This window comes from Neolamprologus multifasciatus, chromosome 3, assembly GCF_963576455.1.
Source record: "Neolamprologus multifasciatus chromosome 3, fNeoMul1.2, whole genome shotgun sequence".
Lineage (NCBI taxonomy): Eukaryota > Metazoa > Chordata > Actinopteri > Cichliformes > Cichlidae > Neolamprologus > Neolamprologus multifasciatus.
This window is the reverse complement of record NC_140441.1, coordinates 28,854,643-28,874,222: the sequence shown is the minus strand read 5'-3', so window position 1 is coordinate 28,874,222 and position 19,580 is coordinate 28,854,643. Positions and strand designations below refer to the sequence as shown.

Sequence of the window (19,580 nt, the reverse complement as noted above, 5' to 3'; positions counted from 1 at the left end):
GAATATTTTCAGAGTTTATAGACTTTCCGACTGTTTGAGTTAAAAGATCACAAAAACACTCGCTTAGGAATGAAAATGACTTTTTATTTCTTTCAAAAAAAAAAAAAAATAGAGAGAGAGAGAAAACAAGTCCCTAGAATAAACAAATATACTGCTGTAAAATAAAAGCCTGTGATTTTTTTGTGTTTTTGTCAACTGTAACATCTGTTTGCCTTTCCATGCTTGATACAATCCATATATTTCTGCTTTAAATAAATAGAAAACATGTACAAAGAAAGAGATGGGGGGAGGAGACAGAAGAGGAATCAGAGATTAAAAGCTGTACTCTGCTCCCAAAAACATTTGGCATCATTGTGAAACTCATGGCTGATCCTGATGTACGGGGCAGGTCTGCAGCCCTCCAAAGATTTCTGCATCGTCTGTCTGTTCAGCCTGCCCCCACCAAGTAGCAATCATACCTATATACTGCTGTAAGAACGCTAATATCTTTCAAGTTCAGAAAAATAAAGAGTAAATGAAAATAATGCAGATTATGAGTATGTCTTTAAGCTGTGTTGTGAGTGTGAAGGTGCGCATTTCTCTATATACAGTATAGTGAGGCAGCAATCCGAGGGTTCTTACCAAAAAACAGATGTAGAAAAAACAGAACGTGCACAAAAGATCATCGACTCGACACACCGACTCACCGACACAAAATGGGGGGATTTACCATCGAACAGCCTCTCTCTTTTTGCTCGTCTTCCTTTTCTTGGGGGGATGGCGGCAGGGGGGTTGACTCTGCTGCGACCCACAGGGGACGCCGCAAACCAAGCAACTAATGTGAGATCTCTGGGACAAGTTCAACCGGGTGGTTACAGCGGCCAAACATCTGTCAGTCCAGACAAAGCGGTGAACCTGCCCTTGCGCTCCAATAATCCATCCACCCCTTCGCGCTGTCGGGGCCGTTTAAAGCAGCAACAACAACAACAGGAGGGAATTTATCATCAGCACCACCGCTGCGACTGTCATATCATGCTTTCTTAAAAAATTCTTTGCAATTGTGGGGGGGACAAGAAACACCGACAACACAACCATGCACTCCCCGAGAAAAGGAGAGAGATGGCTCGCCAGAAAAGAGTCTGCTCGCTCAACGCCTCAGCAGACGTTTTAATATGACATCAAGGTTTATCCATGTATCCTCCTCCACTTAGATTCATGCTACAACAATGCAGACAGGCGACAGCAGCTTTTTTTTTTTTTTTTTTTTTAAAGTTGAAAGAAACTTTGCAACGTGGCCACGAGGTTCCCCAGGACTGATCCCAGCAGGCTAACAGCAGAAAACAGCGGTCGAGCTGGGAAAGTCTCAGCTGTAAATGTGAGAAAGAGTCTGAATTTGAGGGAAGGTGAAGCACTGAATAAGAGCCCCGCATGCTTGGCCACACCTTATGTGATAAAGCCGTAAAGACTATTGGCAAGTTGCACTGACGCTAAAGGTGGCGAGCCAGCAACGGAAAAACCACCGCGGCCATTTTTTCTGAACCCACTCAATCTTTCGACATCGGAACATTTTAAAACCAGCTGAATAACCTGATCCCAACTGGCAGCAGTAGGTTCCACTCAGAGAAAGTTTAACAAAAAATAACAAAAGAAATGCAAAGATCACATTAAAGCAAACAGTTAACCTGATTTCACCTCCACGTCCTGGTTCTCATTTTACCCTTCTTCATTTCAAAGCCTAATGAGACTATTACAAACTTGTTATCAATCATCAGATCTGCAGTTAGACCTCATGTGATTTATTACTTTATCATTCAGGGCTATGATGACCTGATCCTGGATCAGTGCCAAGCAAATAAAGCAGCTTTTATTTGTAAGTGTCAATTTATCACATAAGATTAGAGACAGTAAGGCAGCTGTCCTAGAATATAAAAACGGTCTCATATTGGTGCCAAAAAAAGGACACATCCATTAACAAAATAGTTTTCTTTTTAAAGCCGGGACTCAAAAACACAGGTGGCCCAGAGGAGGGGGACGTTTTGAAGATGGAGAAGATCCAAAGAGTCCATATTTAGGACACAGGGAGCATCAGGAACATCCAATCACAGAATTTATCGACTATTTAAGAACTCCAGGTCCAGCTGCTACTGTTCGCGGGCTTAGAGTGCAGCCAAGATATCTGGATGAATCCTGCTGTTGTTCTCTACAGACCTGCACGCTACCAAAGCTCAAAGGAGATTGGAAAACAGAACTTGTACTACAAGTTGAAACCAGAAAGCTTACGGCAGCAAAGACCTAAATATTCTGCATAGTCGTATTTGTTAGAAGCCGTAGATAAGCTTGAGGTACGCCTCTCCAGCCTGCAAGCAGGCAAACATAAGCACGTTTTTCTTTGACTGTTGTGCGAATTGTTAAAATGTGACATACAGAAAATGCCAATATGCCACGTCTCGAAAACAGATTTACACCCAGTGGGCAAGCACGAACAAACGACGAAATCCAAGATAGAAACGAAGAATTCACTGGCGTAAAAAACACAAGAAAGAAAACAAACAGATTAAGTTTCCTGTGTTCTGCTCGAAGATCACTTGTGGCAGTTACTACGTCGTTAAGATTTAAGAGGTGTGCTCAACCACTGGGTACGAATGACATCCTTCTCTGCGTAGGTTTGCAAAGACATTTCGGTGCCTCTCCGCAGAGCTATAATAAAACTCTAACAGGGAAGAGAGCTAATATCTCGATCAACTGTCCCAGTGATCAGTGGACTCACTACTTTCCATAATTTTCCTAAGTGCCCCTGAACAACAGCTGGTTGACTGACAAACCTCCCAGTCACAGCTGACATCTAAGTTCCAACACTTCTTGGACTACATACTTCACTAGTTCTAGAAAAGCACCATTTTAGCTCGCCCACTTGTAACAAAACACCTGGATATTCAAGCGTCTTGTGATTTGCCGTCGAGGTCCAACCGGAGACACTCTGTAGGCTGCTGACATCATGACTGGCAAATATGATTGGAGATGGAGGGAAAAAAAGATGAGGACCTCACCTACCAAACACTGCAGAGATGTTAAGGAAAAGCTTGAGAACTACAAAGCCTGAGAGCCGGTGAGAGGTTTAATCTACTGCTAAAAGACTGAGACATCAAGAGAGATAATAGAGCTACAGTTACTGGCGGAGAAGAGGACGGGGTGGGAAAACCTGCTGTGGTAGGTCTTCCACAGGTTTCAGGGGATACTATGAAGAGAGGCTAAGCTAACACAAGACTGCAACAAGAAGCTTCTAGAAGCAGCATCTATCCAACAGCGACAGGGATGAGTGGACAATCTAGACAGAAACTGGTTATTATAGCTATTTTTTTACTTACACATATCTACACATACCAACAGTGACAAACAGGCTAAAGAAGCATCCTAGAGAAAGACCAACTGGACCAGACAGGCTGAAGCGAGATTGTAGAGACTTCACAGCAGACTGGGCGATGAGTTTGATACTGGACAACCACTGATGGCTGGGATGGAGATGCTGGACTGAGATCGGGAATGGTACTAAAAAAGCTTCAAGTTCATTGTTAGAATGGCAGGAGAGTAACCTTGAGTTTCCCGCCAAAGTGGCTGGTAGATTTGACAAACCTATTATGTTGTAAAACCCTAAACTACTTCTACACACTTCAAATCTTCCTCAACGTTTTCATACCGGAAAAGAAACAAAACCCCCAAAAACAACAGCTCTGCTACGGCAGGATAGCCACTTGAGTGCAACATTTTTGCATGTGCATTTTTGCAACAAAATTTGACTTTATAAAAACAAATCAAGCCCATTTTGTGTTAAACTTATCGGATCAAGTCTGGCTTAAAATTTGACCCTCAGAAATAGCCCTCGATGAAGAAAAGAAAATACGTACACATAAATGTGTAAGGATACACGTGGACACACGAGAAGTCGTTATGCATAAATACACCCACAGTCAAACTCATGGGGATGGATGCTTTGGCTGAGCTGAAAAGAGTCAAATTTGATCCCCACAGATTCTTGGAACCACTGAGCGAGGGGGACGCCACAGGTTCAGTGTCGCACTTACAGCCACTCACTTTGATTCAGTGCAATTAAAAGTGAATTCAACTTGATTCAGTAACATTTAACTCACTCTGTGCCGCTGTCATCAATCACTGGCACATACTGTGGATCTGCCAAGAAGTTGTACCTAATGAAACAAAGCTCAAATCCTTAAAGACTGGTTGATGAGCTGATGAAGAAGACAGGAAAAACAGATACACACAGATAGATCCAACTGAGGCAGAAAGTCAACAAACCACAGGCTAACAATGCTAATTAACACTGAGAGATGAAACAAAAATACACTTTTTTACCTATTTCTAAACTGACCACCAAGTTGAACACAATGTACAGTTGGAGGTCTCGTCACACCAACATTTGACACAGCAAATGTCTGGAAAGATATCTGCTAATTTTTTAAAATCAAGTTTAACTGTTGTGATCTTTGATAGAAAACTGTTGCCACCAGGATGTGTTTGGGGGACAAAAGTGGTTCTTCTGAAGCCTGTTAGAGCATTTACTCCTGTACTGCTGCCTAACATTTATGGAATAACTAAACTTAGCGCTAACGCTTTCAAAAAACCTGAAGGAAGTCCGGCCTCCTTTGTTCCTATGCTCTTAAAGTTCTACATTTTGGACTACCCTTTATTGAGCTCAACAAGTTTGAGAGTCGATAAATAACTTTGATCCGTTTTTTTGCAGCATCTTTGACTTCAGGGTCTAACTTGTAAAAGATAGTCAAACTCAAGTGTATGACTGCTCCTCTCCATTGGCCCATCACAGCAGCTGCACCTTTATTCCAAAGTCAACAAACCACAGATATAATTTCTTCAAAGTTGTCCTTCAAAATTCAAGGATGTTGCAAACAGCGACCATGATTAAAATTTGTCTTAATAACTCAACATTTTGAGTTATGCATCTCGAAACTTCAATATTCAAAAATTTGAGATAGCCCAGAATTTAGTCTCTTTTGGGCAGTTGTTACATTTTGTCTGTGGTAGAAACAAGCGTCCAGTCTCCTGATGCCCTGGATGATCTTTTATTTTTGTATTTAGGAATGGGAGTTTTCATTTGAAAACAGCACTGCTTAGTGACTTAAGGAAAATTTGTAATGGTGCAGCTCTGGATAAGTTTAACGTAGGCCGACCTCATGCTGTTGTAGCTTATTAGCTACGTGCACAATTCTTTTCCTTACCGTTTCTCAGAGTGAAAACTTCAAAATACTACAGCTGTATTTTCAGTAAACCTTTAGTTTACTGTCTAACAGATCTCTTTAATTAATCTCTTTAATCAATGTATTTAATTTTTTAAACTAAATTTCTATAATAATATTCAGAAAAAATAAACTACCCACTAGAAAAACAAAGGATAATAACAAAAAAAAAACCAACAACAAACTAACTAGCTAACTGCTATTAGCTTAGTTTTGCTGTGTCACTTTCTGGTGTGACTAGGCCTTAAAACATAATTTCATACAGTGCTAGCATGTTGTGCCTGCTAGCTCCCATCTTTCTGTGTGTATCTGTAGCATTACGTGGAGAAAAACAATGCTGTATGAGTAACAAAGACTTTAGCTCAAAACCCTTAACAACAAACGCTCAATTACTATTAACAAATGCTTCAACAAATCGCTGTACAAGCCCCGATAACATTCAGGAGAAGTTGGCGAAGAAAAACTGACAGAAAAATACAAATATATCCCAACAAAGCGGAAAATTACAGGAAACACACCGAAGAGGATTTGCCACTAAATCTCTTGCTAAGTGGACGGTTGTGGACGCAGACAGGGACCGAGGGTGGGGATGGAGAGGAGGTCCGTGGCAAAGGTATTGTCTGAAACAACTGCTGAGCACACCCGCACACACACGCACACACAATAAAACAAACACTTGTCCTCTCGTGAGTGCTCCAAAGTTGCCGTTGCAGGCGAGCAGTGACCCACAGAGGACAAAATAGCACCAGTGTGAAATAAAGCTAATTCTGCAGCAGAGACTCTCACAGCAGTCAGATACATTTAGCCTGACTGAAAACCAGAGGTAGGATTTCCTGAATCCCCTCTTCCCTCCTCCCCGTCGTTCTCTCTCGTCCTTATTCCCTCTCCTGAAACATCACTCCATCGATAGGAACACAAATCAGACAATAAACAGAGAGAAGCTACACACTCACACACACACTCACAGACACAGGTGCAAAGAGTTGTTTCAGACAACGACCAGCCAGGATAACATCTTCCCCATCGAAGCCCTGCCGTCGCTCAGTCCATCCTTTTCGTCATCTTCTCTTCCTCTTTCCAACTTGGCTTTTGGTGTCAGCCCGGTTATCTTGTGTCAGTCTGTCGTTTCAGCTTGAGCAAATCATCCTTCCGTCCATCTCATCATCATCCTCTTGTGTTTGTTTATGCTGTTTGTTTGTTTGTTTGTATGTATGTATGTATGTCGCTTTTGGCACTCTGCTTCCCCTCCTGACTGGATTACATAAACTGCATCTAAACAGACAAAGAAGAGAGAACATGATAGGAGAAACTGTTTGTTTTGATCACAGAGAAGCCCTCTGACACTCTGCTCTGACGGCAGTAAAGAATTTCTCAATGGGAAATTACACAAAAAACGGAGGGTGAGGAAAAGTGGCAAGATAAAATGAGATAAAAAAAACAATACAAACAAACTTCTATGAAAAATACCAGCAGTTTTAAAAATTGCTGAATAATTGAACTTCCTCGGCCCTCTTAAAAGCTATCAGATGAAAACACAGTTGACCTGGTGATCATCCTTTACCCTGTCTTCTATGCATTTGTTGCTTTTGAGATGACTTTCTGTGTGCCAAATGTTATTTATGACTGTACTGCTGGTTTTGTAATTAACCAGTCTGCCACTCTCAGGTTTTCTGTGGGTGACTCAAGACGATACATCTGTGTCACAGGTTGGGAGAATTTTCTTTAAGGAATCAGGGGAAAAACAACCCTTTTTTTTCACCATTTTTCACAAACTGCCTGTGCCTGTGCTTGTCTTTCTATTCCAGGGGATCCCTTTTACAGTCGTGTTGCAAATTTCTAGCCATCCAGCATCCTGGAGTCACCTCTTTAACGTTGACCTTAAATCTGGTGTTCTGCCCACGAGGTGTCCATTCACAGAAAATATGCCTCTTTTCTACTCGTACCTTCTCAGCTCGACTCGACTTTTAGGGTTTTCAATTACGTGGTAGTAGCTGTTACTTTTTAGTACCTGATGGGCCGAGGTTCCAGTCGATCTGAAAATGTGAGGTCAACAGACTGCATGTCATCGATTGGTCACTCAGTAGCGAGATTGAAAACAAAAACTGCCATTTTTTGAAGCTCTGCAATGAGTCAAATGGCTCCACAAAAACCAGAATCGTGGTGCCTAGTCTGACAAAAAGCCATGGACCAAGCAGCGGGAACACCATCACCTCGACGTCCTCCATTGTTGCGTTATGATTGTGACGCTTATAAATGTCATAGACTATAAATGTCATAGCGTTGCTATAATGAAGTGAAGTGAAATCCTGAAGTGTCACTGATCAAAACACAAATCTTGGTAAGAGCATGTTGTTGCATGAACTTCCTGTTTTGCCACCCACAAAGAACGTGAGAATTTAAACTGATGTTGATGTTGTAATCATAATAAGAGCAGCTCTGTTATTAGCAGCCAATCTTCTCTAAGTTGGTTCAAGCCTCAAGTTTGGAAAAATTTGCATGCAAATTCATTCAAAACTTTCTGAGTAATCCTGCTAGCACACTGCCAAACAAACACACCGAGTCAATCGCATAACCAGCCTGGCCAAATTAATAAAGTCAGGGTGACTTTGAGTCCAACATTTTCAATCCCGTCATTTAATTTCCTAAAAGTAATCAGCTGTTAAGATATTAAAAATGTATGAGAGTTACCTGGGCTCCGGGCATGGGTGCGAAGGGGTTAGTGGGTCTTAGAACAGGCTGGTTGTACATCATTGGCTGAGGAGCCATCACAGGTACCCCACCCATCTGACCCATCTGGGGAGGAACCTGGACAAAGGTAAGACGCAGAGAGATGTTTGCAAAGTAAAAATTAAAAAAAGAAAGACATAAGGTTTAAAAAAAAAAAAAATTGTTATATGCAGTAATGGAAAGAAGACAACCAGCCGCTCAACGGCAGCTAAGCACAGAGCAATCGTTTTAAAAATGATTTCATCACCCAACAAAGTCAGTTTTCAAGCTCATTGTGTTTAACCTGAGGGTGAAATCCCTTTTGTTTTACAGGTGAAGTGTGCCAAACATTACACTCTAGGTAGTGGGACAGTCTTCACCAGCTGAACATACTGGCTGTTCTGAGCGCGCCTTGTAAGGAAATGTAACGAGGGGGGGGGGCTGAGGAGCTTGAAAAATAAGGTGACTGGAGCTCTTTAAATTTCGTGCAGATGTTTCATGTCTCATCCAATAAGCTTCTTCAGGTCTAAAACCAGAAGGTGGTGAGTCCCAGGCATTTAAACCCTCCTGGGAGTTGACCCACTATGAACCCTTTAAGACCTACCATAGGACCAAGTCCGCCAGAGTTATCTTTATATTTTTATATGCTGTAGTGCCATTTTTGGGAGCATTTCAAGTTGCTATACATCAATATAACTGTTGTAGCCCAAATTTTGATAATATGTATGCATTAAGTCTCTAATAACTACATAAATTGCAAAAAAGTGCAATAAACTACAAAAAATTGAAAATCGCTTTTTTATTTGTTTTTTAACATAAATTTCTAGTTAGAGAAATTTGAGAGGCTTATCCCTCAAAACTGTCAATACAAAAAAGTTGCACAAAATAGTTTCTAACAAAAGGAAATTTATTTTGAGTGTCTTCATATTTGTATTTTTGAGATACAGCAATTTTTATATACTGCAGGAAAAACGAAAATAAATATAACAATGCAAATTCGCAAAGAAAACAGCATGTGCATCAAAATAAACTATTTCCAGCAGTGCAATTTGAGTTCTAAGCATCCCAGGAACTATACAGAAAAGCATAAAGCCAAATATGACTTTTAAAAACACAAGTACTGGCTTATAAGGCCCTGAAGATAAAAAACTACATTTTCCGTGAAAATGACGTCACTTCCGGTTTCGGGCAGGTAATGGCGGACATACGATAGTTCGCGCTGACGTCTATTCCAACCTAGGAAGTGTTTCGAACAGCTGATCGGATTGGCAAAGCGTGTTTCTGGAATATTATGTTTTTGTTGCTGCAAGTGCTTTTTATGCAGTTTTTGCAAAGCCATATGTGGAAGGAAACTGTGACCTACGACAAAGCTGATGGCATAAGATGTAAGTACAACTCCTCTGGTTTCATATGCAAAAAATATTGTGCTAGCTTACGTGGTTCCGGTTCTACAGGGATTTTAAAATAGTTATGCAAAATGGAGCGTGCTCGCTCAGACCGGTTTTAAAGGGTTAAACATGTGTCTCATCACATGTGCCAAGCTGTGAAAGAGGGCATGGGTCATTATCAGCAGAGGTTTCAGGTGAAACCACTGTGAGACCTTGCCTCATCCTATCATGTGACCCACTGAGGTCACATAACCCAAGGTGTGAGTGGGGGTTCAGGCACCTGGGAAGGGATCTCAAAACTAGATGGTAGGTAGCAGACTGTCATAGGCCACCCCCTCGGTTTAATGGTGGTCGTTCACAGCGCACATAGATGGACTCATTTACTCCTCTTTCAAACCATCTGTCTTCTTTGTCCAAAATGTGAACATTGGTCCCTCCCCTTGCTCTCAAACTTGGGTGTCCACGCTAGTTATGCTACATTTGAAAACACACAGTTTAATTAATAATACAAATACAGACTTGCAGCTCTAGTCTCCATATAAATCCCCCCCAGTGCCCCCCCAGGCATGTGTGGGAATATGTTAATATGTGCATGCTTACCATTCCATACACAGGCACTTGCGGTGTGGTCATGGGGAAAGCCATGGGAGCTGGCGCCTGGCAGAAAAACAGAAAACAGGTGTCAACTATCAGAACAAAAGCACCTGAGTCAAACATTTCATGGCTTTTGTCACATACGGCTTCAAGCCTTCAAAAAAAATAAAATAAAATAAAAACCTCACAATAAAGCCTACTTTATGTGCAAGGAGAGTACATTTAATGCTCAAGTATGTGCACAATAACGCAGCATGCAGTAGGGGTACTTAGTGGATTCCCACTGAGTGCAATCATTACCACTGCTTTAAAAAGGGGTGGCTCAATAGCACAGTGATTGGCCCTGCCCACTTTGCAAATCAAATCCACTACAGCTGAACAGGCTTCAAATTCAATGTGACTGGCAATTTGTAGCCGTCGTTTACAACCCACGTGTGTCTGCGTCGCCGACGCCCGACTTTTGCTTGACAAATTGGTAATTTATGGGCGTGAGTGTCTGCAGTACATTGCGGTATCGTGTCGGCGAATATCCTGGATGGAAGTCAGTTTACAAGATGATATGGGCAGGTGCAGGGCGGCGTGCCTCTTGCACAACAGTAGAGGAGTATTAATATCAACAGATGAGTTACTGACAGAGCCCATACGACTTTGATGTCTGTCAAACACAACCAGGAAGCACCTCACTGGGTTTTGGGAACACCTTATAGCGTTTGCACTCTCCTCATCACACATAACTACAACGCAGTCAGAAGCCGTGACTGCCTGCTCTGCTGCAGGTCAGCCCCCACTCACCACACTGTTTGCAAAAACCCATTAAAAACAGCTGCCTTCACAGACCTAATCCATCATCGTAAATGAGACAACCGCAGCATTTTTAACACAATTACAAAGCCTTAATCAAACTGCTGAGAGAAACCGGTAAAATATTTCCATTAAACACAGCAGTTAGCTCCATGGGTAAGTCATAGCAGGCTTACGTAAAATGATGAGCTACATGAATTAAGTGAGTGCACTTGTGGGTTTTGTTATTGGCAAAAATACAACCACCCCAGCATCATCATTTAATTGTTATTTATGTACTGACACCATAAAAAGGACCTGCTGTGGTCATTTCAAATGAGGCACGTTGACTCTCGGACTCCAGCGTAGCTTTGCATGATTGTTTTTGTGTCTGTTTTTGCTATCTCTCCTTTCATGGCCTGTCTAACTTTCTCTTTTGTGACGCGCTGCTCTTTGCAAACAGACAGTTTCATGCGTGAAAAGTTCCCACAGATGTGGAGAATCTCTGGATTAATTTGACACATCTGAAAAAAATGTGAGACATAACAGTCAGGCGTGTTTATGAGTTGATTTATTTGTCTTTTATGACAGATATTAAGATAATGAGCATTAAGTACAAGTCAGTGTGACACACTGAGTTTAACAGCCCGTGCATAAAATCAGAGAGCTCAGATTTGACTCAGAGAAGGAATATCTTTCAGTTTCTATTATTTCTAATGTGCCTCACGCGCTCTCTTTGACTGAAGTTAAAGATATTCTTGCTCATCATTTAAAAAAAAAAAAAAAAAGTGGCTCCAGGTAAAATTGAGTTTTTCCCCTACTTGCATTATCTTGATGAAATGAGAACATCTGATGTGAACATTTAATTTTAAGTCAAACTAATGTGACTGCTCCACAGGATGATTTATCACCTCACTCGATCTGATTTGATTGTGCGTGCTATGCGGGCTTTTGACTCCAGCATTTTAAAACTTATGAAAACTGAGCCGAAGTCATTTAAAATACTCCGAAAACTGCATCTGAACACTGAAGATTTAAAGTGATTTATAAAAGGAGGAAGATGGGTGGTCCCAGTGAAGAGCACGCCTACCTGACCTTTTCCCCCTGAAACACGAGTGAGAAGCTTCTGCACAGATGGTTACAGAGCAGTCAGCTCACCAACTTTTAATGGTGTGTATGGGGATTGAGCAGGGATTCCCAAAGTGTGGGCCGAGGCCCCCTGGTGGGCTGTGAAAGTACTGGAGGTGGGTCGCAGTATTAACAGTAATATCAGTTTGTGTTTACAGGTAATAATACTGCAGTATATTTCTAACTAACCAGACATTTTAAAAAAGCTTGACCTGATTTGACCTTGAAGAGGTCGAAGGTCAAAAGTAACACAATATTTAGAATCCCCATCGTTCCCTGTATGCCAATATTGTCGGTACAAACAACAGCCGTCAGAAACAAATAGCTCTATATACCATCATTATCATTTTGACCTTTCATGGCAATCTATTGAACTTGAAGGAGAGGTCGAAGGTCAAATGTGAGACTATTTTAAATCTTTCTATATGTTAACAAATAAAAACACAATTTTCTTGGTGAAGATAACAAGTAAGCTAGCCAGCCTTCTGCTACTTTAATTGTCCGTCTGTTATTTTTCAGTGTCAAACAGCTTTCTGAGCGATGGCTGCCACTTTCAGAATCGCAGTCTCAGCCCTGCAGTGTCATTACCAGGACTTAAATGTAGATGTGAGGTAAAAGATCCTTGCAAAAAACATTTAAGACCTCTCTGTGCTGATTTTCCACGTTCGATGGCAAGACCCTCAAAATGACCAACTTTGAAGATCTCTCACAAAGCGCAAAGACCTCACCTCGCTTAGTGTATACTCTGGTTAAGACGCCCTCAGGAGAAAAGGTTTCAAGCCAGATGAGGTTAACCTGCGCACCGCCCTCAGGAGATAATCAATCTCAAGTAAGTTCTCGCCTTTGTAGAGCGAGTTGTGACAGTTGCTCAAAAGCATTAATCAAAGTGAACTACAAGTTGTACGAAAAGAAGCCAATTCGGATTAAAAAAAAAGATCTTATTGTGCGTTCAGCAATTGATCAGTGGGTTTGTGGTTTTAGCATTTGAACACTGATTAAAGACGAAATTGACTTTACCGTCATCCGCACCCGAATCGCTCATTAATTTGCAAACCATCTATCTCTGCTTCCTGTCTGTCTTCACGGCTGCTTGTGCAAAAACGACGGCGAGCATCATTTTTATTCCCTACTTCTTTAAAACACGACAAAAAACCCCAAAAAGAAAACCAAGACAAAGCAGAGAAGGTGAGACGTGTCGATGCACCGCTGCAGATTCTCAACCGGTGTTTTTGTCCATCTATCTTTACGCCGCTGACAGCTCCTCGGTGCATCGTGTGACACATCCATGAGTTTGTATCTGTCTTTTTATCCTCAATCTCCCGCCTGCTGTTTCTATCCTTCACCAGCGTGTCTCCCTGCCTATCTGCGCATTAATAAAAAAAGAAATCTGTCTTTTCTCTGCATCTTTCATCCCAAGTTTCAGCTTTTACAGCTGAACTTCTGCTGCTCCCTCTGCCATCTCCTCGGCACAAGCGACTTTCTTCTTTCTGTGCTTTCTAATGCAAACTCAGACTTCTGACCTTGAGTGGCCTGCAGTCTCAGTCACAGTAAAAAAAAAAGAAAAAAGAAAAGCAAAGGGAAAATGCTTTTTGATGGCATTTTTGAATATCCAACCAGCACAGACCGTTACAACCTTGCCCTTCTGTTGAGAATCTCAGACGTGGGCGTTTCAATTATCATGCGTGAAGCGTGACGAGCTGCTTACTCGTGTTACCTGTGATGTCTCATGCAGTTCTGCTATGATTTATTTATTGTCTCATGGATTATGGGAGGTCATCTTAGCTGCGCTGGAGTCACAGACTGTGTATTTTCATTCTCGGGGACAGTAATGAGCAGTTTTATTAATATTCTCTCTCTGAGCTTTGTTTGGTTAAAGCTGATGTTTCTGTCGTGCTGACTGAACCACGCAGGATTTCTGTGTCGTACCGTGTAAGAGGTGAAAAGTTTGTTTTAGTTTGTTCAGCTCAGGGAGCCATCACCTCTCTTTTCCTATTATTGTGCTGCTGAATTAATCCCCATAGGCAATTTCTGTTCCTGCTGGCTTGTCAGTGGGAGTTAAAGGCTGAAATAATATAACACCTTAAGAATTAGCTGGTTTGAGAATTACTTCAACACATTTTTTTCCTGCACATCTCTTAAAAAAAAAACAAAAAAAACAAACATGTTTCTTGGTGCATCAGGGACTCATTTCAGCTGGATTTTGCTGCTCTGTTGCAGGGTGTTTAAACTCTTTACCCCTTGAAAGTCGACTAAGAGGCTCTTTGTTATTTTTCAACTACTCTAATGATCATTAAACCAAGTATTAACTGAGATATACTGAGGTGTCAAAGCTAGTGTTTAAGGGTACAGAGCAGGTTGTCAGATGCCGACTGTATGGGGGGGAAGAGTTAAGAGGAGCTATTATGAGTATATTCTAGTTTTGTGTTTGATTCTTAACTCTGTATTATGTCAGTGATGTGGGATATACCTTAAGCTTTCTGTTTGCAAGAGCAGCCAATAAGAGGTAAACGACCTGTAAAGTAGCGATGGCAAACACATACTTCTCCCATTTCGATCTCAAACTCTTCTTTCTGCCAGTGTAGTTTATTAACATTTAACTACACACTGAATCCCTGAGATATCTGAATATAAGAAGTTGTCTAAATGCAACAGCAAATCTCAGTCTGTCTACATGACAAAGAAACACTGCTGTAGTAAATGAAAGAAACACTCTGGGACTAACTTTTCTTAAATTTTGCCTGATGAAAAAAACTTTTAGAGTAGAAAAAACGGGCACTTTTCTGTCATTTATTAATTATTTTGATGCAGTATGATTAATTTATCATCAGAAAAAGCTTCAACACTTATGAAAATGGCAAAGTATCTGAAAGTATGCTTGCAAAACAGGCCATTTCTTTATATAATGTACAACCTTTTCATAAATCCTGTTCACTGCAGTCTGTTTACCCATGAAAGCAAAGATGTGAAAAGAAAAGGTTACGCCACAACCTCTACCTCTAGGTCTAAATCAGGCCTGAGGGTCATTAAAAGCAACAAATGAGACCAAATTGATACACAGATCGATGTTAATAACTGAAAAGTGTTGTTTATATTAGGAAAAAAAAACGGTAGAGCTGACTCTCTGTGGCTGTTTGCAACCATTTAGTAACTTGTTGTTAAATCCTTCATTGCGATATTTTGATCTGTGCATCCTGGACCGCACCTCTCCATTTCAGCCACAGAGATAACAGACTTCTGAAGCGCCTCAGAGTGGCTTGGTTTGCTGTTTTGTTTCCGTTTCATGGGATTTGTTGATTGAGGGGGGAGAAAAATGTGGATAATAACCCGATGAACGGCTGACAAATAAATTAGATACCGATCCTTTAAAAGACACCCAGAAGAATGGAGCTCTTAGGTTTTAGGAGGGAGAAGGAGTGCCTTGTTCTAACTTCCTCACATCAATTTGCTTACATAAGCAGCGCAGACTATTACTTTTTATCACAGAGGTGAGAAGGTTATTTATGATAATGGTGCAAGAACAGAATGAAATTCCTTTTTTTCTCTCTATTTTTTTTAAATAAGCGTCTCCGGGGAATGCAAGTGAAAGAAGAGGTGACAGGGAAAGAGATGAAGAGAAAGATACCCGGGAGAAGACGTGTCTGAGCAGCTCGTTAAACAGAGATAAGTACTTACATAACTAGTATAGAACATTCCATTCTGCATCAGGACGCAACGAGGAAAAGGGACAAAAAACAGAGAAAGACAAGAGAGGAGGAGGAGGGAGAGGAGGCAAGGTGATGAGATGGGAAAAAGTGGGGGAAAATGAGCGGGAGATGATGAAAGAGGGTGGCAAAACCGGTAGAGTGAGGTAAAGATGAGGAGAAAGTAAGGAGGAGGAAAAACGAGAGTGAAAGGTTAGAAGCACAGGAAACAAGCAGAAAATAATAAAAGAATGAGGGGTCGTGGTGCAAACGTGCAGATGTCAAAGGCAGGGCGAAGAAAACAGGACGAGAAGATGACAACGCAACATAAAACAAAAAATAACAAGAGTCGTGATAAAGCAGAACACGAGCCAACGAGGGAAGGAAGACGAGTGGATGACGGTGCAAAACGAGCAGACGAGGAGGATGAGCGGGACAGGAAGGTGAGATTAGAGGGAATGACAGCAGAGGTGAAGCGGACAGCGAGGGAAGAAAGGAAGAAAGGGAAAGATCAACAGGAGGAGAAAATGAGAGAAAGAGGGGAAGCGGAGGGTTAGTGACAGTTTGTCCACGTCAGCCAGAAACTGCAGTCAAGAGATCAGGATGACAATCAGGAGCTGCCAGGATCAGCAAACACACACAAATAACCACACACACACACACACACACAGTGCATGCACAGGCAGCTATAAAATGTACCGAGCTGATACAACAAAGACCACCGCACAGACATGCACAGATATTTTCACAGCGCTCGGTGTGAGAAGTGCCACAGTTTTAGATTAGATGCATGTCCTACAAAGTGTTTGCAAGTTCCAGTCAGCTCGGCATCACGCTGTATGTTTGTGAGACGCCAAACTAAATAATTAAACTGATTCAGCACTGGCAGAAACATGAAAGGAGGCCAAATTATTACACTGACATTTTGGGAACTTTCCGGCACAGAGTGAAATGAGAAGATGCTACATGCCCTCGCAGTGAGGACGTGGATGTGTTGGATCTGGAAAGAGCCCCTGTGGCTGTACGACCCCACCCTGTTCGTCAGCGCAGATCAAATGTGAACATCTTACTGCACAAGGAGATTACTGATTGGTTCACTTCCAGACTCATCCTGCCTTTCTACTTAACATAAGTTTTGGTTGGATCTTGTTTTCAGAAGTTGTCAATACATTTCATCGGTTTTTGTCACCCTGCATTAGATTTTATTTAGCTGTCGTCGCGTTTATGTCAGGAAAAAAAACCTGAAAACGATGACGGGAATTACTGGTCAACGAAATTGATTAGTTAGTTTTGTGTAACATGGGATGTTGGGCCGCCACAGCCGGGTTGAAGACATGAGTGTACGGTGACATCTGGCGATGATGTCAGTGGCGGTGCTCAAAGTCACCAATGCGGTGGATGCAAAGGTGTCCTAAAGCGTGATTTTAACTTTTGCAGGGAATCTACATCCTAACTTAACGAATTAACCAGAAACAGATCTTTTCCCCACAAAGCAACCTTCCACGCCAATCAAGTCTCGTGGTATGCGTTGACCCGACGTGTAGTTACATTTATGTAGAAGGATGCGGTGCAGAGGTAAAATGGGTTTCCGGAGGTGTAACTTTGAGGTCTGACAATTTAAGCTTAAACCAGCATTTCTGAGATTGGTCAGCAGGGGGCGACTACTCAGGTTGCCAATTCAGTTCTATGAAAATCTAAATGAAAACTACAGCTGTGTCTAACTGCTTTATTAACTCAGTAAACACTTTCTGTCTAGGTTTCTGGTCTCAGCTGGTCTCATGTCTTCCTGTTAAAAGGGAGTTTTTCCTTCCCACTGTCGCCAAAGTGCTTGCTCATAGGAGGACATTTGATTGTTGGGTTTTTCTCTGTTAGTATTATTGTAGGGTCTACCTTAAACCTTAAAGTGCTTTGAGGCGACAGTTGTTGTGATATGGTGGTGTATAAATAAAATTGAATTGAATTGAATTAACTGAATAAGCCACTTCATGATTTTCAGTTTAGAAATAATACTTAGTGTTGGAGGTTAAAAAAAAAAAAATCATGCTTCTTTTACATTATTTTAACTAGCTGACCTAAGCAAAGAAAACTGCTAGCAGAGCTTTGACTGTGGCATCTTCTCATCGACCTCGTAGCAGCAAAGCAAACAACCGCATTTCCCAAAATGCCGTGCATCAAACAACAATAAAGAGTCTTTCCATGAATTTTTTTCTGTAAGATTTTTTCATGACTTTAACAATAACTTTGGTTTATCACAACTCAAGTCTCATTTTCGTAGCTTGGGGCATCATTTATGAAAGCTGGCAGCAATTAAAGTCATTGAGGATAAGAAACATGATGAGACCGGGTATTAAAGCAACAGATTTGTAAGATTATCAAAGACAATTAATAACTTGCTGTGGGGGATATTTTGTTGGCACGCTTTGGGCCCCTTGGGCAGGCTGATGCTCTGATCGTAGTGAGTATTGTTGCTGTCCACGTCCGTCCCTTTATGATTACAGTGTACCATCTTCTGATGGCTGCATCCAGCAGGATAACAAACCATGTCTCAAATCATCATCTCAAACTGATTCCTTGACTCCACAGTTACCAGATCTCAACTCAGGAGAGCCCCTTTGAGACGTGGCAGAATGGAAGATCAACATCATGGATATTTAGATAACATTTTGCTGAATTAAGCAACTCTGAAGGGAAAAGTAACTCAGAACTAGCAAGACCTAACAAAGTAACCAGTGAGCTTTAGTTTAATTTTGTTTTTTGCTTTCTTTTCCAAACTTGCAGGTTTGTTTCCCTCCAGTCTACCCAACTGGGTCCAGTTTGGAGCTGTTGTGGACATCTTGTGATGTTGTTCTCAAAATCTGAGCTAGTTAACTTGGTTAATCTAAAGTAAAGCACTAAACAGGAATGATGCCAAAAATGCCAAATGAGAAGATAAGATTTCTTTTTGTGATAAACCAAAATTATCCAAGACTTCCAGGACTTCCAGACACCTCGATGGACGCCTTTGGGCAAAATGTTGAGGTTGCACAATTCTTTATAGCAGCTGGGTATTTGTGCATGTGTTGGTCTCCTTACCACATGTTGTACAGGCATGGGCTGTGGGGCCATGGGTGCTGGGCTCCACTGTGTGGTCGACATGGTCTTATTTTGCCAGTTCTGGCCGCCCGTCAGCTTCTTCTCTCCAGGTTGGTTCCACTGCATATCTGGCCTGTGGAGGTCAAACGGATGCAGCTGTTTAATCTCAGGTTTAGTTATCGCATAATTTGCTATTTACGTTTTTCAAATCTTAATTCAATAGGCCACAGATGTGTGTGTATATTAAGCAATTTATAATAAATTTGCTTTCTGAGATTTGTGCTGACAGTTTCCTGACCAAGAACAGCTTAAAAGCGTATATTTGCTTTTGCAGAGACTACAGGCACAATTCAGGAAAGGCACCATCACGACTCAGCAAAACTTACTTTTTGGCTGGGGTCCCACCAAACTGCAGATCTGTGGAGAGTTGGAAACACAGAAAGTGAGTGATCGCAGTTAAGAGTACAATGAAAAGAGAGGCAGGAAGGAATTTCAGCCTCAGATGCTGTTTTTTTCCCCTCATGAAAAGAGGTTTAAATTTCCACAAAGAAATAACAAATTCCAACCAAACAGATGAAGTTAAAGAGGAATATGCAGGTTCACTTCTATGTACAAGCAACAGTAAACTTTAATATGCTCTTAAGAGTCTGAGAGTACACTGCAGTATTCAAGGCCAGGCATTGCATGTGCCACGTTATGTAACTGAGTTTTTCTCTCGTCTTTGCTGGTCTATTCACACGAATCTCAACACTCACTGCCCACGAGGTTGGCCAGAGACGAGTCGAGGTCGTTGGCTAGCAGCTTTCCTCCAGGATGGATGGCCACTTGAGGGGGAGGTGCGGTGTGTGTGGGAACTGTAGGCTTTAACAGGTCTCCGAGAGCATCAAAACCTGAAGAAGAAATCAGGGTAAACAAGCGAGTGAGATGGGTGTGCAGAAAAACTGCATTTTTAATAGGAATGGCTGCTAATAACGGCATACAGGCAG

The 19,580-nt window shown here is 41.5% G+C and overlaps 1 protein-coding gene across 10 annotated transcripts in view; it reads right to left on the bottom strand.

The window, feature by feature from the left end:
* Window positions 1–63: 63 nt before the first annotated feature.
* The window catches only part of LOC146522465 (phosphatidylinositol-binding clathrin assembly protein), a 111,105-nt gene continuing 91,588 nt past the window's right edge, over window positions 64–19,580 (bottom strand). For 5 of the 10 annotated variants that reach the window (XM_085139522.1, XM_085139556.1, XM_085139532.1 and 2 more), the window contains 3 exons: window positions 19,350–19,484; window positions 18,981–19,011; window positions 15,545–18,727 (listed from right to left, as the gene is read on the bottom strand). In XM_085139522.1, the coding sequence (XP_084995648.1) occupies window positions 18,259–18,727; window positions 18,981–19,011; window positions 19,350–19,484 (635 nt within the window). In that variant the 3' untranslated portion in view covers window positions 15,545–18,258. The other 5 variants (XM_085139565.1, XM_085139592.1, XM_085139574.1 and 2 more) reach the window with 2 other exon arrangements.